The sequence below is a fragment of the Gallus gallus genome, chromosome 9, assembly GCF_016699485.2.
Source record: "Gallus gallus isolate bGalGal1 chromosome 9, bGalGal1.mat.broiler.GRCg7b, whole genome shotgun sequence".
Classification (NCBI taxonomy): domain Eukaryota; kingdom Metazoa; phylum Chordata; class Aves; order Galliformes; family Phasianidae; genus Gallus; species Gallus gallus.
The window spans coordinates 14,593,903-14,617,636 of NC_052540.1; the positions used below are offsets into that span (position 1 = coordinate 14,593,903).

General features: G+C 49.3%; 2 protein-coding genes across 7 annotated transcripts; both read left to right on the top strand.

The window, feature by feature from the left end:
* Window positions 1-126: 126 nt before the first annotated feature.
* PCYT1A (phosphate cytidylyltransferase 1, choline, alpha) lies at window positions 127-23,595 on the top strand. 5 transcript variants are annotated; one of them, XM_046898487.1, is made up of 13 exons: window positions 127-156; window positions 399-599; window positions 1,759-1,828; window positions 3,093-3,156; window positions 3,871-3,942; window positions 10,262-10,402; window positions 12,603-12,702; window positions 14,750-14,866; window positions 16,544-16,695; window positions 17,447-17,525; window positions 18,257-18,399; window positions 19,064-19,252; window positions 19,840-23,595. In XM_046898487.1, exons 6-13 carry the CDS (start codon window positions 10,286-10,288, stop codon window positions 20,044-20,046), a joined length of 1,104 nt encoding a protein of 367 aa, XP_046754443.1. In that variant the 5' UTR covers window positions 127-156; window positions 399-599; window positions 1,759-1,828; window positions 3,093-3,156; window positions 3,871-3,942; window positions 10,262-10,285; the 3' UTR covers window positions 20,047-23,595. The 5 variants fall into 5 exon arrangements, with proteins under 5 accessions (XP_046754443.1, XP_046754444.1, XP_046754442.1 ...); XM_046898488.1 differs by lacking the exon at window positions 3,093-3,156; XM_046898486.1 differs by lacking the exons at window positions 127-156; window positions 399-599; window positions 1,759-1,828; window positions 3,093-3,156; window positions 3,871-3,942 and adding an exon at window positions 5,789-6,686.
* Window positions 130-10,365, top strand: TCTEX1D2 (Tctex1 domain containing 2). Of its 2 annotated transcripts, XM_046898489.1 has the most exons (6): window positions 130-247; window positions 399-532; window positions 1,759-1,828; window positions 3,093-3,156; window positions 3,871-3,942; window positions 10,262-10,365. In XM_046898489.1, exons 1-5 carry the CDS (start codon window positions 180-182, stop codon window positions 3,916-3,918), a joined length of 384 nt encoding a protein of 127 aa, XP_046754445.1. In that variant the 5' UTR covers window positions 130-179; the 3' UTR covers window positions 3,919-3,942; window positions 10,262-10,365. The 2 variants fall into 2 exon arrangements, with proteins under 2 accessions (XP_046754445.1, XP_422724.1); XM_422724.7 differs by lacking the exon at window positions 10,262-10,365 and having other exon boundaries at window positions 3,871-4,307.
* Window positions 23,596-23,734: the final 139 nt, after the last annotated feature.

Sequence of the window (23,734 nt, forward strand, 5' to 3'; positions counted from 1 at the left end):
CGGAGCGGCGCCCCCCCTTCGCCGCAGCCGTTCGCGCAGCGCTGCGACCGTGACTACGTGCGGCGCGCGGAGCGAAAACGGGGCGGGGCCTCGCGACGTCACAGTCGCGTCATGGCGGCGCGCCGTGACGAGACGGAAGTAGCGGCGGTTGCCGGGGTAACCATTGGTCGGGCCGCGTCATGGGCGAGTTGGGCTCGGAGACCGGGAATGGGAGCGCGTACAGCCTGCGGCCCGGCCTGCAGCGGCGGTGAGGCGGGCGGGGGGGCCTTGGGGCCGGGCGGGCGCCGTGGGCGGGCTCGTTGGCTTTCAGCGCAGGGAGTAAGGGGAGCGGGAGAGCTCCGTGTGTGTGCTGAGAGTGAACTTCCTGCGCCTCATGTTGTTGCTGTTCTGCCTGGCAGGTTTAAGGCATCCGCGGTGAAAGAATGCATCCGTGCGGTACTGAAGGAGAAGCTGGCCGACGTGCAGTACGACCCTGAGGCGATCCCTCAGCTCACAAAGTCTTTGTCGGAGATAATAAAGGATAGGCTGAAAGGTGAGGAGCTCTGCTGGGAACGCTGGTTCCTTTCCGACTGTGCTGTTCCCTTTGGAAGGGCAGGGAGGTGAGAGTGAGGCCCGGCAGTAGCGCTGAAGGGGGAGAGGTTTGGGAGCTCAGTCAGCCCAGGCAGAGTGTGAGTATGGCCTTACGGCACTAAGAGGAGGAGGAGGTGGTTTGCAGGATCCCTTCCAGCGCTTTTAAGCGTGAGAACCAACTTCAGGATCCAGCAGGTGTTGTAAGTGTTCCAGCACTGAGCACACGAGATGGCACAGCATCGCTTCTTTTTATGCCTCTCTGTCCCGGGGATGAGGCTGGTGCTCCATCTGCTGGGCTCGTGCTCTATTTGTGCTTCTCCCAGAGTTGGGTGTCTGCTTTACCAGCAGCAGCGGTCCCAGCACGTGTTGATGTCAAGCTAATATGCACAGGGCCAGGCTTGAGCAATCTGGAAACACACCAGCGGTAGCCTGAAGCAAGACTGGCCCAGTGTGGCCGTTGTATCAGCTGACATCTCTGACAAGCATTGACACGGTGGATGTTAACAGGCTCAGCATGCAGTGTTCAATCATTCAACAGAAATAGCATGCCGGAGTCTTCCCAGGACACAGCTGTATTAAAGACAAAGGCATTAAGATTAATATTTTATTTAAAATGTGTTTTTCTGGTTTGTACTCTGGAACGTCGTCATGGCCTCATTTGATCTGGCCCTCAAAGGTATTTCTTGACTGTTGTGAAAGGATCACGTATTTTGCAGACACACAGCGTAGACATGCCTGTGCTTTTAGATGGTCTTTTATCCCAGCTTGGAAGTAAAGGAAACACCTATGTGGCAGAAAATCTCTAAAAACTTGGCATCAGAACAGCTTTAAAACAAGCCAGTTTTCTTAAGTTGGATTTTGCCCACCCATGGCCTTATTTGCATTCTCTCCAGGTGTTCAGTTCTTGAAAGCTGTAGAACTAAAATGCCACAGAGGTGTATTTGGACAGATACCAAGTGCTCCATTCACCCTCCAAGGACAGTACGACTGTGGTACTCTGTACTGAGGAAAGTGAAGCTATGAGGCAATCTGTCCATTCTATCAGTTGCACATGTTTTATTTAAGTTGTACAGGACAGAGCTTTGTAATTAAAAATCTTTCTCTCTCTGTCCTATTTAGAGTTCATTTTAAATAAGTATGGCCTTTGAAGTTGCTCTCCTTATTTTTTTTTTTCCTTCTCTTTTTCAGAGGAAGGATTTGAGAGGTACAAAATGGTGGTGCAGGTTGTGATTGGGGAGCAGAGAGGAGAAGGAGTGAAGTAAGTCTGGGATTTTCCAATTGTATTTCTGTGATTTTTTTTTTTCAGTTGTTTTTGTTTTGTGTGTTTTGTTTTTCCATTCTCTTTTGGGGCTGCTTCCAATTTTCCTAGATGCAAAGATATTTCTGCAGGTGCTAATAGCTGAAGTATTTTCTCCTAAGCAGCAAGTGATGGCTTGGGCTGTGGCTGATTAAATTACTACAAGTCAGTTGACTGGTGATAATTGGCTGCATGATGGCTGTTAGCAAGCTGAAATGCCAAAGAGCATTTGTGAGGTGTGTTGTTGCATAAAGGCATTTTATGCTGTATTCACAATGAACTGAAGCATACATCCAGTCTGTTCTAAGGGCCCTGCTGGTACACAAGATCCACAGTAATTCATTTGTGTTTAAAGCAAACAAGTATTTTTCAGAAGCTTAAATTTCTGTAGTCCCCACTGTAATACTGTCATAGGAATCTAGCCTAGACTGCAGGTCTCAGCACCTGAAAATCTAGCTCCAGGGGCTTGCAATCAGATGAACAAATTCCTCTTTCCTGCTGTAGTGGGCTGTAGCTTTCTGTTGCTGCTGGGTAGGAAGACTAAAGGAAACAGCACACCTTGTTTCTGTGCCTTACATGCGGGGCTTCTCTTTATTCTTGTGCCTACTGCTACAGCAGAAAATACGTGAAGCAAACAGCAGTCCCATTGGCTGAGGCTGAGTGGAGCAGGTAGGGAGCTGGGCATGTGAAGGAAGGAAAAGATAGTATCAGTGACATTAGACAAGGCAGCAGTGAGGTCCAATCTGGAATATCCCATGACAGCCTGCTCATTTGCCTTCAAGGTAAGACAGGCGTTAAAAAAAGGCCACTAGGATTTTCAGGGAACAGAGAGCATAGATATGAAAGGGCTAGAAGTGCTTAGCTCATATTTTAGTAATGTGAAGGCTGCCAAGAAATATGATAGCTCCCTATGAATAGATTGGTAGTATGCAACATGAGGGTGCCAGAGGTGAAGGACCAGAACGAGCAAGTGCTGCTGCACAGTGGAGCAGGATTGATAGGTGATGAGTGTGAGGCTGCAGCATAAGCAACATACCGAGGTAATTACAGCATGTAACAGGAATCTAGCAATGGCAACCTAGGCTCAGGATTCAGGAGGATGCTTCCAGTTTCCCTCATCTTTAAAGGAAGCTCAATTTGGCTTTTCAATTGAAGTGCCTGTGATCATTTAGATCCTTACACCTAACTTTGTAGGTAATGGCTTTCCTTTTTCTCCTTTGTCTAGCATGGCTGCACGATGTTTCTGGGATGCTGACACTGACAGCTATGCTCATGATGTTTTCATGAATGTAAGCATTGACTTTTATAAAGCTGTTGTTTCATGTAGCACAGATAAAAGCAGCCACCAGATTTGATTTTTCATTTTCTTTTTGGAAAGAAACAAAACTATTGAAACAAAATGATTTACCTGCTTGTTCACAAACCTGAGAAGCAGAAGCAATATCCAAAATGATAGAACCTGTTACAGTAGTGTACTACTTAAGCCACTTTAGTTGCACCATCTGACAAGTGGAGTAGGAAAGCACATGAGATATTTTCTTATTTGCTTTGCTGAACAGCTCTTCAGAAGTCCTCAGTCCTGGAGTTCAGCCTTACAATCAAGGCTTTACTTTAAAACCTCCTATGCTGTCCTGCTACGGAGTGTTTCCCAGGTTAAATTTGCTCTGCAATGCTTCAGACTTTGCTGTAAGTCTCTAGACAGCACTCAAAGACATGGGGCTGTGAGGCCTTCAGGTAGAATGTCCTCGTTATGAGCTACAGAATTGGTGAGGACTTTCTCTTTTGGTAATCGCAATCCATTGAGGCACTTCTGGTATTCAGACACACCACAGCTGAGTGAAAAATATAACTTTTCTTTTTCTTGGTCTTTTAAAGTACTTAAAGTGCTAGGTTATAAGTATTTTTGGTGCTCTGGTCTAAGTGTTCCCTCAGGTCAGCCTTTATGGTTGGGCTAACAAAGAGTTTGCCTTTGCTAACGTGGACCCTTTCTCTGTTTTCTTCAGGACAGCCTCTTTTGTGTGGTGGCTGCATTTGGCTGCTTCTACTATTGAAGATATCTGCACAAAAGGACAGAGGTGGGGGAGAATACTTGAGGGTATTTTCTTGTTACCATAACAAACACAAACACAGTGTTCTTCCTTTAATACGTAATGCAGTACAGCTCTACAAAGCACATCCTAAACATGTTGAACTACAGCATCCCTCCTCCCCTGTTGATGCCAGTATAGCTGTAAGTGTGTCATTATGTCCTTTATGTAAATTGCTGTTTGTTTTTACATAGCGTGCTGGTTTTGTCCTAAAAAGAGCATTGCCAGGAGCTGTTGTTTTTAAGGCAGGCACAACTTCTGTTTTAAGAGGGTTCCATTGCTTTTCTTTTGTTAGTTTTCTGAGGGGAATGAAGTATTTCCAAGAAATGTAACATAATAAATCTGTATATTTATTTTTTTTCTCTCCCATGTGTTTACCTTGGCCTTTTCCACTGCTTGTCCTCTCTGCTCTGCAAAATGTGCTAGCCTTGATTGCTCATTTGTGCTGCTCAGATAAGCATTTTGTGAGGATTCTCTGTAAGTTAACCCATAAAGCTGGCCTCTTATTCTGCCTGCATGGATTTGTTCCTGGCACTTCTTTAAGAACTGGGTTGACGACTCCAGCTACGTGTCACATGAAATGATATTAATTGATAGGAGGACAAGGTATTTAGGACACTGGGTCAGGCCAGCAGCCTGCACACCTCCCAGAGTGTCAAAACTCCTCATTGGCTCAGTGCAATCAGGCAGCTGTGTCATATAAAATAATCATTGCTGCTTGCCCTGTTCAGTAGATACTGCAGTGCTTTCTCAACCTTTGCCTCTCTGGAACTGTTTCAAGGTAGGAAGGTGGATGTTTGGAGACTAAACTTGTTTGGACTCCAGCTTTGACAGGAGCAGTAGGGAAGTCCCCAGAAGTCAGAGGACTGGGCTGGTTCCTGGGAGGGCGGGCGCTGCCAGAAAGGCATCTGAAATGCCCTTCAGAAGGCAGGATGAGTTGCACGGTGCCTGTTCTCTGTCTGGGCTGACTGAGGAAAAGCAGAGCTGAAGAACTTCAGCTGTATGTGGGGCTTTTTCAGGGCTGAAGTTGAGTGAGATGAGTCCTGAATCCCACCCTCAACTATTGCTGGAGGAGATTGTGCTGTCAATGCAGCTCATTGCAGTCAAGTCTGACCTTACGATGCATCTTCTAGAATCGCTCTTCTGTCTGCAATCCCGGAGTTAGCATGGCTCTGTTTCTCTAATAGGTTTGTTTGGAAGCAGCTTCATTTGATTACTCTGATGGGGGGAACAGGAGGTGGCTTCCCTGATTGCTTGCTCACCAGCTGTGCTCGTCACACGTTAAAGGAGGATGCAGTGGCACCTTTCAGTGTGAGCACGCCAAGCTGGGAGTGTGCAGTGAGACAACCGAGTAGAAAAATCTACAGGGAGAGCAGATATGCCCTCAGCCTCTTGACTGGTCAAGTTCCAGTGACGGATCCGGGTGACTGCTGTGCGGCTGGAGGTTTTTAGCGGCTGCTTCACAAAGGCGTTACACAAAGGCATAGATCTGTGAGGATTCAGCTCCGGTGACCCCCCTCGAAGAAGGGCTGAGCGATGCAGCCGTGTCTGGTCGAAGAGCTGTGCCCGAGGCCTGGTCAGGTGCATTTCCACCGCTGCCCGGGAGCTCTGCATCTCTGGGCTTGGGCAACTCCTTCCTCCGTTCATTTGCAGCACCCAGCGGGGCGCAAACCCCACGGCAATCCCTCCCCTCGGCGCACAGCGGGCGTTCCAGGCCGGAACGGAGATCGCGGGCGCGGTTTCCCGGGCCGCCCCGGTCCCTTCCTGCGCTCCGTCCCGACGCGCGGCTCCGCCCGGCGCCCCGTTGGCGTTGGCGGGAGCGGGGCGGGGCGGCGGCGGGAGCGGCGGCGGCTGCGGGCCGGGACAGGTGCGTGCGGCCGGGCTGAGGGGGGCAGCGGGGCGGGGGGATGCGCTCGGCCGACGCAGGCAGGGCTTGGGGTCGGGGGGTGTCCCTTGGGCGGTGGGCTGGGACGGCACCGGCTGTGATCGTTCCGAAACGCCGTGGAAGAGCCGCGTGGCGTAACTTGTAGCTGAGGATCCGCTTAGAGTGATGCGTGACCGCACCTGCGGGCTGTGCTGCGGCACCCGGGGTCGGAACCAAACGGGGCGGAACGGCCGCCCGTCCGTCCGTGTGCCTCGCGGTCCCCGACTGCTCTCCGGTGCTCTGCGCGACCCCCAGCAGCCGTTGTCCTGTGCCAGCCGCCCAGCCCCGGGCTTACGGCGCTCCCACAGGGCTGTGAGCTCGTACAGAGATCCTGGCGGCATCCTTCTGCTGCCTGCAGGGCCGGGCCCTGCCTGGGTACGGCGTGGGACAGCCTGCATAGCACAGCTCCGACTCCGGGTACTGCTGTGTCAGTCTGCGGCCGAGCTGGGATCGCTCTCACACCTTCACGTGGCTGTTAATGTATTGCAAGAGAGCTTTGTGGGCTTAACCGGAGGAGCCGCCTGCGTTTTAAGTGCCGGATCCCTACGCTTTATATGGACCCGAGGGGTTCCACACGCAGGCAGAGCAGCCGAGCTGGGGACAGTGACACGTGTCCCTGGTCTTGTGCCCTCAGCGTGGGGAGCTGGGCAGGGCTGTTTAAACACAGGCTGGGGAGAGATCCTGATCTCTCCCAGTAATTACGTATGGGTTAACCCTCATCTTGTAAACGGGCTTTCATCGGTTTCCAGGGGCGTCCGCGACGAGTCTGGTGGTGTTAACCTCTTCTCAGCCTTTCTGCTTACAACAGGTATCTTCAGGGATGCGTAGCGGTGAGGTGGATCGTAAACCAGAGGTTCTGCATTGTGGAACGGAGCGCTGAGTCCGTTCTGCCTGTGGCTGAGGGACACGGGGTAGTTCAGGCACTTTGCAGCCTGGCAGGAGTGGTGTGGAGCGACACGGCTTCTCCCTGTTCCCGGAGGCTCTCGCTTAGTGCCTCCCATGTGTCAGGGCAATTCCTCCCTGCAGACAGCTGGCAGAGTGCAAAGTTTGGTAGTATTTGTCTGCGGATGAGTCAGCAGGAGAGAAATAGCTCCTGCAGAGCGGAGGGATCTTGTAGGCAGCGCAGCACATGACAGCTGCATCTGACTCTGAGTTCACAGGGAAGATAGGGGAGCACCAAGGCGGGCGGTGCAGATGGGGAGCGTGGCAGCATGGGGGGGGAGGGACTCACGGTGCCAGCATCAGCCTTGTGCCAACTTGGATCTCTGTTGGCAAAGGCAGCAGCTGATGGCTGGGATGTTCACCGAGCTGTTGCAGTCACCTCTCATTTTGTACAGGTTTTACTTTGCTTTGTCCTGCAGCCCCAGTTGCGTTATGGAGTGGTGTGGATTTGGCTGTGATTTGCCCTATGGGTCTGCCCTAACAGGGAGCTACTTCACTTTGCTCCTGGATAGCAGCTTCTCCCACTGAGCACAGCTCAGCCTCGAGGATGGTGATCTGTCAGACCTATAGAACAATGTTAATGTTTCACAGCAGGGCTTTTACTTTGGGCTATGCCAGTTCTTTTATCGTGCAGATTTTCAGAAGGAGCCTTCACAGCTATCTTTTTCCCTTCCCCATCTGCTGCAAATGTAATTAATTTTAGAACAGTCCGTGTTGTACATATTTGGGGAGGCAAAGATGTGTGTTCAGCTCAGCTACAGATGCTGGATCTCATTGTTAGAAAGTCATTGTTTAGGGGCTGTTTTAGTCATTCAGATCCAAAAAAAAGTTGTAAGATAAGCAGCTTTATCACATTAGGGCATAGCTTATTTTTCAAAACAGTTTGTTGCCAGCTTTTAATGAAGGTGCCTTTGGTGCTGGGAGGAGCTCCTGCAAACACGCTAGCCACAGGGTAGAGGTTTTAAAGCTCTGAAGAGTGGTAAAATTACTGTTTAATTTCTGCAGTAGTTTAAGTAATTAACAGAGCTGTGTCACTCAGGAGGTGCCCAGCCAAGCTCCAGACACTGCAGAGGCTCCATCATGAGGTCTTGGCTATAGCACTGGCACAGGGAGCACTTGTGCACCATCCACAGGGCTTCAGCTGTGGCGTGTCAGGTAGTCGCATTTAAGATTGTTTTTACTCTGTACACTATGAGAAGTGGAAAAGTGAATGGAATTGGAGGAGAGAGAGCGGTGAGATGCTGGCATTGCTGCCCGGAGAGCTGTGGGTGCCCCAGCTCTGCAGGTGTCCAAGGCCAGGTTGGATGGGGCCTGGGCAGCCTGAGCTGGTGGGGAGGGGCAGCCAGCCCACAGCAAGGGGTGGGGATGGGTGGGCTTTGAGGTCCCTTCCAGCATAAGCCATGTGAATGTTTATGTGAACTAGGCAATTTCTGCTAGGACTGTGATGATAAAGTGAATATCTCATGCAGAGTACGCTTGCAAGATGGCAACTTGCAAAACCCAAGGAATGTTTATGTCACACCCCATGTTTTCATAGAGGTGCAGTGGAAGCTGCTGCATTTATGGCACAGATCTTGCCCCACAGTTAAATGAAGTTTGCTTAAGTGTTTGAAGACTTAGAGCTTAGGGCTGCAAGCTGTTTGAGCCTGAGTTTGCATTTGCTCATTCCCATGTATTTACCTGTCGTTAGGAAATAAGGTTAATTACTAGAATAGAGGAAATGCATTAAACTGAACTGACAGACGTTATGGTGAGCACGGGATGGCTCATGCAGCTGTGAAATGGCCACACACCCTTCCTCTGTTCCCTTTGGAAGGTGATACAGCTTTTCCAACTGCTTTCCACAGGCACTTTAGTCTTCTCCCCAGTATTTTTTGGCTCCTCGCTCACCTAAAGGTTCTCTTTTCCTAACTTAGTGCATTACGTTAGCTCTAATAGCAGTTTGGGGCACATGGCCCCAAACCAGTTCAGCTGCATTTGACCCTAATGCTGTTCACAAGGTAACATCTTGGTGATGCTCGGTGGGAAAAGCTGTGCTCTTGCATGCTATTAAACAGCATTTAATTCCTTTGGGACATTCCTTAACTCAGAGTCATCTGCTCTTGAGTAAGTCCAATCACTCAACCTGCTTCTTAACAGCTCTCTTTCACCAGGCCCAGCTTGCTGGCTGCTGGAGGGCAGAGCTTTGCCCAGTGGCCAGCACTGAGGACAGCCTCAGCTCATCCCAAGCAGTCAGAGAGCAGTCAGAGAGACCCGAGCACCAGTACAGAGGGTGCTCAGAGGGTCTCTGCCTGTTCTCTTACCTCTCATTGCCCCACCTAGCGTGTTCCAGATGGGTGGGGAGAAGCTTTGAATTCCACACAGCCCTAGTGATTAGGGTGTAAAGGCATGCACGTAGGCATCGTTCCTGGGTGGAGGGTTCATGCTGCTCTCAGGGAAAGTGGGTCCAAAGTGCTGTTAGCTGCAGTGGGAGCTGCACACTTCAAATGAGCAAAAGAGGTAATACTTAGTTGCTGCGCTTTATTAATAAACTTTGCAAATGCAGCAGCTGTATCTAATTCCTGCAGCAGCAGCTGAAAAAGAAATGTTTGCTGTCATGCATTTTTACAAACCCATAGCTTTGCTTCAGCTGTTCTTCTTAATGCTCCAGGGCCCGTTTGGGAAGGCTGCAGTGTACGATGACCCCAGTGCAAAAGCCAGGATAGCTATCTTGCAGATAGCTGTCACGTTTTCCATCCCAAACAGGTTGTCCTTCTGTCCGTTCATCACATCTGCTGCTGGTTGCAGCCTGGTACACAGAGTGCCAGGAGTAAGTGTGCCTTAACGTGACAGGCAGCTGCTTCGCCATCAGCTGAGTCACCACTGCAGGAGGAGGCAAGGGACAAGAGGGAAGCACGGTGCTGAGGTGAGCTGGTGGCGAGAGGAGCTGCAACTCAGTCTTAGACAAACACAAAGCAGACAGCACGCCATATTTGAGGCTTGCAAGCCAAAGGTTGCACTCCTTCTCTCCTCCCCCTCTCCCTTATCCTTCCGCTTAATGTTGGCATCCAGTATCATCAAAATGAGAGCTGGGGGAGGGCTGAATGTGCGCTGGACGTGCCTGAATCCTTAGGTTGCCTTCCAGAGGCTAAAGTGGCACAATTGGCCTGCGCTAATGATTTATAACTTGCGCTGCAACTCTTGTGTGAGTTTCTCTCGAGGCAGCTGACTGCTGTGTGCTTCTCTCTGCAGAACGGCTCTGAGTTACATTAAGTGATTCAGTATTCCCACCAGGCACTGTTTGTCAAGCCTTGGCAGCTGGTGCCAAATAGAACTGGCTAAGCCCCTTGTTAGGTGGCTGTGTCTTTGCGCTGAGCTTCTGTACGCTCTGCCTGCTGTTGACTGATTTTTGCCTTGAAAGAGCTGAAAAACAGATCTTATTTTTATCTGCCTCTGTTGCAGTTTCTTCTGGACGTGCTTGGCAAGATGGAGCCGCCGACCTCCTCCAGGCTGAATTCCCGAAAGAGAAGAAAAGATGGATCTGGCCCCAACGGGGCGACAGAGCTGGATGGAATCCCTGCAAAAATGTCCCGGCGCTCATTCGTAAGTAAGCAGAGATGGGAGCTGGAAGTGCTCGGGAGGTTGGGCACTCAAGTCAGAGCAACAGGAAGATAAATGCGATGGGGTTTCTGTGGACTCAGAAAACAAGGGGGAGGAAAGAAGCAAATGACAGGAGCTATCCTTGCAAAGCCAGTTTGAAATCTTCCTTTGCTCGTCTAATGACATACAACATGGGCTTAAATTAGATCTGAAGCAAGAGTCGCTAAGCTGCTTTTGCGGTCTGTCCAGCTTGTTTGTACTCACTTAATCTGTTCCCAAGCAGACGTGCACATAGGTATCCACGTGCTACGAGTGGAAGCATTCACTCAGTGTAGGTGGGTTTTCTCACAGACCCAGGAGGGAGAAATACTCCAAAAAAGCAGAGATACAGCACCTGTGCCTAGCAGAAAGCAGTCTGTGTCAAGTGGGGGACCTGTGGGTGGGCTTCGAGTTTGATGCCTGCAGAGGCAGCGTGTCTGAAACTGGAAGGATAACTCTTCTTTATTTCCCTACTGCGACAAGAGACTCTTCTGTAGGGGGTCTGTCCCTGCTAATGCCTGTATGAAGAGCTGACTTCATATCGTCCTTGTTGTGATATTGTGATGATGAGCTTTGTACAGCACTTCTCTGCTCCTCTTCCAGAGCTCTCCTTTGTATCGTGTGCTCTGGTTGTTCTTTATATCTCAGTGAGGAGCAGCTTCCATCCTGCTGCGTCATTCTGGGGTCATAGTCCTTGGTGAAATACAGTGATGCCTTACAGCTTTCTTCTTTGATAACAGTGAGCACTTCAGTCCTGTCCCAGAACATCTAACAGATTAAAAGTGTTGGGAATGGAGACTTGAGCTGTTGCACGACTCTCATCAAAATGCATCCTATCCCTCTTAAAGACCCCACATCTTCTGGTGAGGAAAGAGAAGCGTATGGCTTATTCCATGGGATCATTTGCACTTCAGTTTGGTGTCTGTCCTGTGTTAGAAATACACTGTCTGTATATGAATTGCACAAAACAAGTAATGTCTAGACTGCTGCACTGTGCACATCTAGTTGTGTCCTGACCCTTGTGGGCCTTGTGGAGGAAGGACAAGGTTGGCAGGAGCTTCTGAGGGTGTTTCTCTGTGATCCTCTGATAATTTTGGTAGGTTTTTTGTCCTCTTATTCCTAGGTTCATGTTGCACTACTGATGACCAAAGTGCAGTCTGGTTTTATTCACAAGCCCCAGATACAATGGCGGTGAGGAAAGGGGAGGCACAGGTCTTACCTAACAGTAAGGATTCATGAGAGGAGGTGGCGTGTGAAATGTGGGAACCTCAGCAAATGCTGATGTTAATGGAGACTTCAGCAGCATCAGTTTGCTTGAATGTAATGGTCAGCAGTTGCTTTCCTGTGCACTTCACTTGGAGCACTGTAACAAGGAATTGCATTAACAGTTGCAGCAGTGGTCTCCCTGGTTGCAGTGGTGCTGGGCACTGTGGCAGGATGTCACAATGGGATAGGAAGCCAGAGAGGAAATTGCTGATTAGCTTTTTGCAGCTTGAAGTATTATTGTACTGACCTGCAAGCTTGTTTCCTAGTCTTCTGGCTCAGGAAGGAGAAACCCATTGCTGCTTCACACCTTCCTACTAGAAGGAAGTTGAGTTGTTTGTTCCTTTATGGGAAAATCAGATGTTTTGTTGCCATTCAGAAACCAGAAACGATACGTGGACTTCAGCTGAGGTCAAGCTAGTGGATTAGAGAGGTTTCCCTGTGGCATTAAGATATATTCTGCCGCAGATCGAGGTCAGTCTCTTGTTACTTGTGGCTCAGAAATGAACGATGGTACACAGATTCCTTAGGGATCTGTTCTGCTGTTGGTATTGCCCTTCTGCTCGTTTGTATACTCAAATTGAGGAGCTGTTACCATCTGTACGTCCCAGCAGAAGCTCTCAAACACACAAGCACAGCAAAGTGATTGTCTTGCCTGGATGAGCAGAGCTGTGAGGGTGAGGTTTGTTGAGGTTCCCTTTTCCCCTGCCCCCAAATTAAGGCTAATCACCTTGCAGGGCTGTTGGGAGGTTTAACACTAATTCGTCTTTCAGTACGTGTGCTCAAGTCGTGCAGAGACACAGTGAGTCACTCAGTGACTAGGACACTGCAATGGCATTGCTGCTGCTACACTGTGCGTTCACCTTTGCGTTCTCACTGCTGACCTTCTCTGTCTGTGCAGGGACTGAGGGAGCCAGCTCCGTTTTCAGATGAAGTGGAAATCGATTACAGCAAACCGTACATCAGAGTGACGTATGAAGAAGCGATGAGAGGGACCCCTTGTAAGTAAGAACCAGGCTTTAAGGGGAATGTAGAAATGTTGAGTGGGGGATATGATTGTGGCCAAACGCTTTGTTAATGCTTTGTTGATTAGATAGCTGTTCCTGGGTGTAGTTGGACCTGCCAGTCCAATTGAAATTGGAGCCTCTGTGTGAGGAGCTGTACCTTCATCGAGAAGACTGTTTGAAATAAATATTGATGTTTTAGTTGTTCCTTGTGCCTCTGACAGCTAAGGCTTACTGTTGGACCTGAACGTTTCTTGGTACATCTTAGTCTGAGGCAACTTAAAGTTAGGCACTTTAAAAGTCATCTCTTTTGAAATGGGCACACAAAACCAACATACACATTTGTCTGGAGTGTCCCATTCTAGTCTGCAGTGTCGTTAAACAGGACAGGCCAGTCCCACAGCAGGACCGTGTCTTTTTATTCACTAAAACAAACCGGGAGAAACTGTTCTCTTTGCAAGCCTAAAGGGGAAGCAGAGACAGGATGGTCCCTTCATGGGGGATGCTTGCCCTCTCTTGTCAACCAGAGTGTGCAGACAGTGCTCTCTTACTTGGCCTCTCTACTGTGGAGACCTTAAGATAATAAAAATGCTGCGCTTCTAATTATCAGACTGATGCTGAAAGAAAAGCCAGCTCAGACTGAGGTCTGACACTGATTTCCTGCAGGAGTTTTTGTCAATGCAGTGCTTTGCACACTCCATATTAGTTTCCCAGCTGAAAGTCTCTGGAACCTAGACGAGGGTGTCTGATTTGATGGTTATTCTGCCTGCTGAGGCTAAAATACACTGTGTGCCTCCTTGTTGCTGTTTCTGCCTGTTCTCAGAGGCTGCAGCTATTGCAGATATAGAGGAAAAGGAACAGATGTCCCAGCCAATTTCCAGAACACAATTGCATTTTAACAAAGCTATGTCAGGGTCAGCCCTCTTCTGACATAAAGAAAGCTCTTGCAGTGTTAGATCTCCAAATCTGTGACCCTCCAGAGTGCCTCCAGACAGAGGCAGATCTGCTGACAAATGACTGGAAGAGGCTGTCCTCAAAGTGACTCCTCCGCTTGGCTTGAACCTGTTATCCCTCCATTTGCATCAAGTCTTCCTCTTGCTGCCTCCCATGCTCTGTCACTGGGCACAGACAGGGCCCTCCCCAGACCCATGAGGTTTCAGCTCCTCTGCTGGGTCTTCTCTCTGCCCCTTCCTTGCTGTGGCTTTGACATGCTCCTGTTCACACCAATCTGAGTCTGCCTGATTTGAACCAGAGAGCAGCAGGCCATTCCCATGTGTCAGATACCAAGAATGTGTACATTTCTGTTAGCAACAAGAGCTGGAGTCCTGTGTGGTCCCAGGGCACCAGAAGCTGGGAGTCTCCTGCTGTTACATGGCAGTTACTGGTCTATCTCAACTTACCTTTGCGCTGACCTCAGGGGGGGGAGATGCAGTTTACTCTGGGAGAGATGGCCTGGTGGCCTTTTTTCTTCCTTATTAACCTATGGATTAAGTTGACAGTGCCAGCAGCTCAGCACGATTGTATCTGCTTTCCTTTGAGTAGTCCAAATGTATTTTCAGATACAGCCACGCACTTTGTGGGATGGTGGGGAGCGGATGATGCTGGTGGGGAATAAGAACATTCTGGTCCTGTAACCCAACATTGTTGCTGTGGCAGTGGGCCACGGAGACAGAAGGATGTTGAGAAAGTCTTCAGATGCTGTCCTGGCTGGCAAGGGAAATCAGGTGCCTGGAACACGTTTTGGCCCTTTGGTTGCTCCTTGTCATGCAAAAAGTTAATGTTACATTTAGATTTCCACAGGAGGCAGATGTTCAGGGTTTGCTTTCCCCTTGATCTCCCTCCATCTTGTTTCAGTGGGTATGTGGTAGGTTTTTAGTCTGTCTTTGAACGTGGATATATTTCAGCTCCGTGGGTTGTTTTTTTTTTTTCCACCAGTTTTCTGCAACTGTCTGTGAGTTTCAGAAGGTCACAAAGGCCTGAGCAGCAGCTGCCTCTCCAGGAAGGCACCCTCATCAATGTCTGTCTGTTTGTTTCTTTGGCACAGTGGATCGCCCTGTCAGAGTTTACGCTGATGGAATATTTGACTTGTTTCACTCTGGACATGCCCGGGCCTTGATGCAAGCGAAGAACCTCTTCCCAAACACATACCTCATTGTGGGAGGTAAGGAGTGATCTTGCTGACATCGTAGGAACATGGTTAACCTCTGCTGTTGTTCATACAGGTGGCACAATGGGGTTTTTGTCTTTATGGCCTTAGTGGCTGTCATTGCAGCCAGCCGTCTTAAATCCCTCCGTGTTGTTGAAGTCTTACTGCACTATGTTGACAGCCAGATATGCCTACAGAAAGGAATCCTGTACCAAGAGGAAAAGCCTCCTCATCAGCCTATTCTAATCTGGCTCCTCTAGTTTGTGACAGACTCCTGACTGCCTGAGGAGGTGTAGCCAGGTGTATCAGCCACATCTGCTTTAAGAACAGGATGGGAAGAAACTCTTCTGGCTGCTGCAATCGCTGCCATCTGTCCACGCAGTGCCTCTGCTCCTGTACCTTCACCCACCTTTCTGACGTGTGCTACTACAGACACGTCAGACTGTGCACGTTGTCTGTCAGGACGTGACCTCTGTTCAGGCTGCATGATGATGTTAAGGTAGCAGGAGCTGGCAGTACTTATAACTAGTTTTCTCAACTATCATCAACTTGAAGCAAAATGAAATTCTGATCTTACGATAGACCATGCATAATGTCTTCATGTGATTTGTTTCCCTCTCACAGGTTCACTTCCTGCTGAGAGCTTTTTTGCAGTGGTACTTCTGAATGTTTTATGTGTGCTCAAGTGGCGTCTGGAAAGGAAAAGGAGGGGGGAGGGCTGTTACAGTTAATGAAAGTTTCAGAATGCTCTGAGTTTAGAAGTCTCGCAGGCAGAAGGACAAGCTGGATACATAAATGTTGTACATCATACAGGAAAATAACTTCAGGGAACGCTATTAACGTGTTAGTGCAGCAAGGCTTGTAATCGTGCTCTCTGCCTCTGGGTTGACTGGTAAAGGGGGAGGACAAAGAGCTGCTCCCCTCACACCAGGAACTGATAGACGAGACCACAGCCCGAGTGAACATTAGCTCCAAGCTGGGAGCAATCTCACCCACTCTTTATCATCTGTTTGTCTGGAATATAAATACATCCCATGCCCTGAGATTGGTAATGCCTTGTTTACTTTTGAGCCTGATAACCACGTAAAGCTACTTTCTTTGCAATGCCTCATGTGCAGATTATGAAGAGTTCTTCATTTACTTTTCCATAGAACTTAATTAAATGAACTTAATTTTCTGTGGACTCTCTTTTATTTGTTTCCCGAGAGCCTGATTGTGGCATGCTGTTCATGAAATCAGAAACATAGGGATTTTTGTTGTTGTTGTTTGGCCATGGTCTCCAGTTTCCAGACCTGGGACATCGATAGGTTAATAAGGAGGTTTCTGCCAGGTAGAGCTCCATGTGCCATTTTGTACAGGAGAGTTTCTTCTGTATTGGCTGGTCTTGTTGGTTAGCATTGAAGCCTCTAGAGCTTGAGAGTTTGGGGTGTAGGTCCCCAGCTTGTGCAGAAACCCCTAAAGGAACGGCCAGTTCCTTCTTTTCAGCCTGCCCAACATTGCCCAAGGGTTTAGTGTTCTGTCACCACTGCCTATCCCTATTGCTCCATGGTTAGAAGAGAGAAGATCTGAAGTGCCACCCTCTAGCACCATCTGGGATTGCTTGACTTAGCAGAGGTGTACGTGGGGTCCTTTTGCTGTGAAGTACTGGGGTAAGTAGCTCAGCCTCACTCTTCTCTGTGCCTCTTTTTTCAGTCTGCAGTGATGAGCTAACCCATAACTTCAAGGGCTTCACGGTGATGAATGAGAACGAGCGGTATGATGCCGTGCAGCACTGTCGCTACGTAGATGAAGTGGTGAGAAATGCACCGTGGACGCTCACCCCTGAATTCCTGGCAGAGCATAGGGTAATATATGGCGTCTGACCTGCTTTGAATTTTCATTAGGTGCTATTTACAGCAAGAATTCATCCATGGAGGTGACCTCTGCCTGAGCAACGCGTTTGTGCTGAAGATCCTTAAATATAGAATGAGTTGGGTTATGGGAACTATGTGGGGCTTCTTGCATGGAAGCATGTGCTGAGCTGGCAGATAGTGACACAGTAAAGGAGTCTGAGAGGGCAGAAGGGTTCCGTGGTCCAGGAGAAGCTGATGCTGGTCACGGAATTATGTGAAACAGGCAGTGGGGAGAGCATAACATGGGGTGGGAATGAGTTCTGGAGGTTGTCTGGACCACGTTAAATCTACATCAGCTTCCCTGCAGCATGAGACCAGGAAAGCCATATTGTCCTATCAGTAGGTAAGATAAAGTGAAAGGAATCTTTTACGTCTGTTGGACTGCTTTGGGAAGTGAGGAGTCTGGGGAGTACGCTCAGTTTCCCTTGTGGACATTAAAAAGCTGTTTATGGAGCTTAAAGCGGCTGTGTCCTTAGTCCCAGCCCTTCCTCTTTGTTGTGTGCTAATGGATTTTGGTAGGCAATTGCTGGTGAGAGTATGGGACTACTCTGCCTTGGATTTTCAAGTGAAAAGTGTCTTGCTGTTCTCTGTCATGCCCCTGAGTGGAGGTATTGAGCAAAAAGTTACTGTCCTTCAACAGAAAGCAGGAGTCTCCATGCTCAAAGTAAAATGCTGACTCTGATTTTGCTTTATTAATTTTCAGATCGACTTTGTGGCACACGATGACATCCCTTATTCTTCTGCAGGCAGTGATGATGTTTATAAGCATATAAAAGAAGCAGGTGAGTCTGAGTTGGGTTCTCCAGAGATTCCTGTTGAAGATCTGCTGGAGTTTCTCCTGTGTGGCAGGGTTACACCTGGGGAAGTGGCTGTGGCCCTCTGGGAACAAGGTCTGTCTAGGAGGCTCTGAGGGCAGAAGGAAAGAATGCTGGTTTTGGGTATTAGTTCATGAGGCCAAGACTGTTCCACATCCCAGATTAATTCTTACATACAGTCTTGTTATTGTGATTAACAAGCTCCTTTTGGGAAAAAAAAACCTGACTTGGCTTGCAGGTTCTCACCAATGGAGAACCTTACAGAGTGGATCCTCTAGCTGATTGCTATAAAACTCAGTGGGGGTGCAGCTGATTTTAAGCCATCAAAACTGAGCCATCAGAGCTTACAATTCCACCTACGAATCTGCAGTACTCCTTATCCTGTGCTTATCACCAGGCACTTCCAAAAGCAGTTGATCGTAGTCAGTAGTTTTCAAACCCGCTGAGGCGAAGAACAGGAGCTTTTTAATTAAAAGATGTATTTGTATTTCAGTAGGAAATATTCTTTACGTGCTGGAGTCTTAGTTCCTCCTCACAGTCCTAGAAAGGAGAAGTGTGATATGGTACTTTCAAGGGCCAAGAGCTGGTGGTGTGAGGACAGGTAGAAAGCGTGCCCATGGCAGGGGAGGTGGTTTACTAACAGAGGTGGCAGCGTGTGCCTTGCTACAGTTGTCCTCAGTCCTGTTCTCCACCTTCAGGCATGTTTGCACCAACACAGAGGACTGAGGGGATCTCAACATCAGATATCATCACCCGGATCGTGCGGGACTACGATGTTTATGCCAGGCGGAACCTGCAGCGGGGCTACACGGCTAAAGAGCTCAACGTCAGCTTCATAAACGTGAGTAGAAGTGTGTTTCACCGTTAACTTCTTGTTCACAAAAGTTGTGGGTGCCCCCTGGAGCTGCAGGAGTAACGGTGCTTCGTTAGGGAGGAAGGACACGCTCTGTTCCTGTACTGAGTGGCTCATAGCACAGAGGCAAAATACACCACAGGAGGCTTTTCTGATGTTGGAAGTAGAGTAGTAAACATGGTTCTTATCTCTCAGACGCTATGCTTTTTTAAATACAATCAAGTCAAAATAAAACAGGAGAGGTAATGGCTGCTCGGCCTCAATTTGGCATGTAATTCCGCCTCTGTTTAAGAACACCCAGTAAAAAATATTGGCATGTCGTGATGCACAAGAAGACCTCCAGCAGGTCACTCAAATCTAATCAGTGTATTTTATAAATATTTGCTTCTTCCATGCACTGTGCTTAAATAGTCCTTATCTCTGGGTTTAGTCGTGCTTTGTGGACTGTGCCAGTGACTGCCACAAAGCATCTCACAGCCCCGCTGCATGTCTGCCATTTAGTCTAGGAAAGAAGCGTCACTGAAGTGAAGGAGAAGTGTCAAAACTCATGGAGATGCTGAGTCTTAAGCAGCAGTTCAGTGTAATAGCAGAACAGAGGTGGTCGCCACTCAGATCTGGTGAGCTGTATTCTGACCCACTGCTTACTCAACAGGAGAAGAAATATCACCTGCAGGAGCGTGTGGATAAGGTGAAAAAAAGGGTGAAGGACGTAGAGGAGAAGTCAAAAGAATTTGTCCAGAAAGTGGAAGAGAAGAGTATTGATCTCATTCAGAAGTGGGAAGAGAAGTCTCGAGAGTTCATTGGCAATTTCCTGGAGATGTTTGGCCCAGAAGGCGCACTGGTAAGGAGCTGCTCTGGGAAAAGGAGGAAGGGGTTTGGGGAGTGCTTGGCAGTCAGTACTGGGGCCCTGGAGCCCACCCTCTGCAGAACAGAGCCTTTGGTTTGTTGCAGTGCTGGCTGTGTTGCCACTCTCCGGACAAGCTGTGCCAGGCTTGGGCAGCATTGTGTCCTGAGATCCCTCACCACTGCCAGCTGGATAAAGCCACGTATGGCTGTAGCATGAAAGGTTTCTATTTCCCAAAAGCTGGTTTGTGAACCTTGGCTTGCGTCCTGCAGGCCACAGAGCATCCAAGAGGTTAACAGTCACTTTGTCACTGGGATGAGATGGGTCTGAAGTGATGGGTTTTTGCCAGGCTCTGCTGTGGTGCTGCCTGAATGGCACACACACTGCGTTCTGGAGATGCTTGGAAACGGTGAAACTGGATGCAGTGTCCATAGGCTAGAACTATGCTTGGGTGCCTTCTGTTCTTACATTGCATGAAGCACTGAAGAGACACAGCAGCACCAAAATGCTGCACAAGCTGTGAGTACTATCCATTCCCACCTCTGTTTGAGCCATGCTAACCAGCTTTCTGCTTCCATCACCAGAAACACATGCTGAAGGAGGGCAAGGGCCGGATGCTGCAGGCCATCAGCCCGAAGCAGAGTCCCAGCAGTAGCCCCACTCATGACCGCTCCCCATCTCCCTCCTTCCGCTGGCCCTTTTCAACCAAGACTCCTCCTTCCTCGCCAGCCAACCGCTCCAGGAATGAGTCTGCAGTCACCTATGACATCAGTGAAGACGAAGAGGATTAAGCTGCCAGCCAGGATTTGCTGCGAACTGCTGATCGCTGAATCCTAAGTCCAGACCCACTGTGGGGGGAACTCTAAATGAACAGGAGAGCCATAGGAACAGGGCTGATGGTGAGCGTAGGGCCTGGAAGGCACCCGCTGCTCTTAGCAAGGGCTGCTGCCTGGAAGCACATTCAGACCTCCTCTCCCTTCTCCCCAAATTCCCTTTTTATTGTTTACGTTCTAGTGTTCTCCAGGGGAAAGATGGATTTTATATTTTAAGAAACTAGTCTTTTAAAACACAAAGAATAGCACTGCAGCGTGGCTCTTCTTTTTGGTTTCTTTTCCCCTCTTAAACTCTCGAGGTGAGATGGAGAGTGGTAAGACCAATCTGTCCCTTCTTTTCTTCAGCTCTTCAGTCTTATACCTCCCACCCCCAGGCAGTATCCATGCCACTGCCAAATGAAAGACCCCTCAGTTCCTCAACCAGCAGCACCTCAAGAGCATGCAGGAAGCAGCCTTGCATAGAGGCTGCTGGGAAATAGGGGGACCTCTCTGCTGCACTGGGGCTGATAGGAATCCATCTGGCAGACTCTGTAGTGCTCTCGCACCTCTTAGCTGAGCTTGCCAGTGTGTCACAGCAAGGGTGTGCTGGGATGGGGGCAGCTGGCTTAGAGTGCATGAGCTACACCCTGGAAGAGGTCGCAGCTCCACGGCTGCACACCCTGTAAGCATGCAGTATTTGCAGCTCCAAAACTGCACAGAGGGCTGCAGGAGAAAGGCCTTTCCAGCCAATCTTAACAGGACTGCTAAACCTTGACCTAAAATAGAGCCCTCAGTTGCTGTTGGAGAGAAGAGAGTGAATCTTTGCTTAAGGGCACTTGCTGTCTGTGCGTTTCCTATGGTGTGAGGGAGCCCAGGTAGGAAATGAATGTGTACACTCCTTTGGGAAGCTCCTTGTCCCAGTCTCTGCTGTGTCATGAGTTTTACTGTCTGTCCAAACAGCCCTTCAACACTGTGCTCTGTGCGTGCTTGTGTTTCAGTTGCTGGCTCTAGGGGCTGGAGCAGTCCTTTTCACTGGTGCTGTGAAGTTGCTGCTGTAAGGACACAACATGACCTCATACAGCCAACTTAATCCATGGGGGTGTGTGCAGCTGGACAGATGAAGGGCACATTTTACCCTAATGGAGGGCCACAGTCTCACGTGACAGTTCCCTGCCTTGCACAAATCTGTGCCCATTTAGTCTGCTCCTCGAGGCAGGCCGGAGAGCCTCAGAGAGCACTGCAGCTTGTTCAGATTTTAAACATGTGATCTGCTGATTTGAAATCGTGGTCCTAGTCCTGCCTGCCGTTGTTTGTGTAGTGAGCATTGAGCTGCATGGTCTCCAGCTCTGTGTGCTGCGTGCTCATGCACTGAGCTGCTCCTGTGCTCTGTACTGGCAGCCAGTGCCAGAGGGAGTGGGCTGCTGCCTCCCACTTGCTTATCCATTCAGGTTTGCCTGTGACATCCAAAGTCTCTGGGTGGAGCTGCTGGGCTGAGCAGCCCGTGTGCTCCTGCAGTGCTGTGAGCAGTATTGCAGGGAGCTCTCCCAAGTGGGATGTGAGGTTTGTGGAACAGCAGTTGCAAGGAGATTAATCCCAATGCTGCCACGAGCTCTGGGCCGAGCAGTGCTGCCAGGGATGCTCCGGGGAAGGAGCAAAATGCTGCTCATCAGCTCTTACCTTGCTGATCTCCTGTCATTGCCCAGAGGGCTTGATGGAAACTCGTAGGAAAGAAATCTCTTTGCTCTGTGCTTCTGTTGAGGCTAGAGCCTGTGTTGAGAGTATTTGGGGGGATTCCTAATCTGCCACTCAGTCCTCCAGCAGGGATGTGCCCAGCTCTGGGAGCATAGCTGGCTGCTGTTGATGTTTAAGCTGTACAGAGCGAGGAACAGTCACTTGGTACAAGCCAGTTTTTACTCACCTGGTTTATGAGTCATAAAGCACTTCATTTGTATCACCCATGTTCTTTCTTCCCTGCCTTTCCCACCTCCCCTCCTTTGCCCTTCCCTCACTCTGGGTGTTGCATTGCTTTCTCTAGGCAGGCCATGCTGTGCCAGAGCCTCACTACTGTTCTAAACACAAGTTATGCAGCAGTGTTCTGTACTTTGGGATAACAGTGGTGTTTCGGATGGTGGCTTGTCCCATGGAGACCCTGCATATTGCTTGGTGTCTGCACAACCCGGGGTGCTTGGTAAGAAGCCAGACATGATTTAACACGTAGCTTGGAATAACAGAACTGTTCCTCATAGCCAGTAATCCCTGCTTCCTCCTTGCACTTAAATTAAAATGGCCACTCGAATTCTACGCTACTGTTCTTTTATTTATTGGCTTTTTAGTTTTGTTTGTTTCCTCCTGGATTGCTGACCTCACCCCCAGTGCTGTCTTATAAGTATGGCAGAGCTTTGTCTTTGGACACAAGACATGAGCTGAGTTCTCCAGCATCTTGTCTCTCTCAGACACACGTGGTGCTGCTGCTTCGAGGCTGTTCTGCATATACCCTTCACCCATCCCACCCTCTTCAAAAGAAGCATCAGGAAGAGAACTGAGCATGAATTAAGAGGCAGACTGGCAAAATAAAACATCACTAGCGTGCATTGAAGAACATGCAGTCCTATGTGGAATTTAGTGCTCCTAAAGCTAGAGGCATTGGCTTCTGTGAGGCAGTCCTGCCTGAGAGGGACTGTACTGGGATTATTGGGATCCAGCTCTCGTAACCTGAGGTGGGTGCTGGAGCAGCAAATAGGCTGGCAATAGCCAGAACACAGTCTGCATCTTCCCCTTGTGCCCTCCGAGAAGACAGACGTGCTCACGAGGACTCCCTGCTGTCAGAGTTGGGTTTCCTGCCTGCTGCGGGTAAGGAGCTGTTCAACGAGGTGACCCAGTGCCATACTTTGCTCCTTGACCGTGTGCTGCATGTGCTGAAACCCATGGGCTTTCTGGGTGCTACCACTTGTGTTGGTGCCTACGAGGCTGTGTTGGTGGTGGTCACGGTCCGTTGCTAGGAGGGTGTCCAGTTGGACAATCTTACAACTGATCACCAAAGTATCTGCTGGCTGAGCAGTTTCACTTTGAGCTCGACTACCCATAAGAAGTTTGAGTCACTTCCCCCTGGGTGGGACAGAGCTTTTCCCTGAAATGAATGAGCTGAATAAGTACAAACTGGGAGCTCTGCCCTTCCCACTCCTCCCTTCCCTGGTGTGTTGTGCTGGGCAGAGGCCGTGTGATGGGGGCTTAGGAGGGAGGCCCTGGGAGAGCACTGCTGTGCAGCTCATGGGAAGTTTTGGTGGTGCCCAGCAGCAAGCTCTGCTCTTAGCACCCATGATCTGCCCATCTGTGCCCATCTCTGACCATAGAGCATCAGTTGGTTGTGCTGTCCCCTCCAGCCCCAGCTGCTTCAGGCTGGCTCTTCCCGATCAGTGTCCCCTGTGCTGGTTTGTCTGTATGGCCCTATGTGCACAGCTCTGTCTTATTTGCACTGAGTTGGTTTTTTTTGGCATTTATCATGAGCCAAATAAATGCAAAATCATTTTACTCACTGTGTGCCACATCCCTTCTGCTGTTCTAGCACAGATGTGTTCTCCTCATCTGCCATTTTAGCCATGGTTTGGGGGAGAAGAGGCTTTGGGAATCTTCCACCTCATCGGTGGAAGGACAAGAGGAGATCCAATCC

Bases quoted from the DNA above. Each gene is read 5' to 3' on its own strand.
- TCTEX1D2 (XM_046898489.1), top strand. From the start codon at position 180: ATGGGCGAGTTGGGCTCGGAGACCGGGAATGGGAGCGCGTACAGCCTG. The intron at 248-398 runs GTGAGGCGGGCG...TCTGCCTGGCAG, and splicing joins CGGCCCGGCCTGCAGCGGCG to GTTTAAGGCATCCGCGGTGA. The intron at 1,829-3,092 runs GTAAGTCTGGGA...TCCTTTGTCTAG, and splicing joins CAGAGAGGAGAAGGAGTGAA to CATGGCTGCACGATGTTTCT.
- PCYT1A (XM_046898487.1), top strand. From the start codon at position 10,286: ATGGAGCCGCCGACCTCCTCCAGGCTGAATTCCCGAAAGAGAAGAAAA. The intron at 18,400-19,063 runs GTGAGTAGAAGT...CTTACTCAACAG, and splicing joins TCAACGTCAGCTTCATAAAC to GAGAAGAAATATCACCTGCA. The intron at 19,253-19,839 runs GTAAGGAGCTGC...TTCCATCACCAG, and splicing joins TTGGCCCAGAAGGCGCACTG to AAACACATGCTGAAGGAGGG.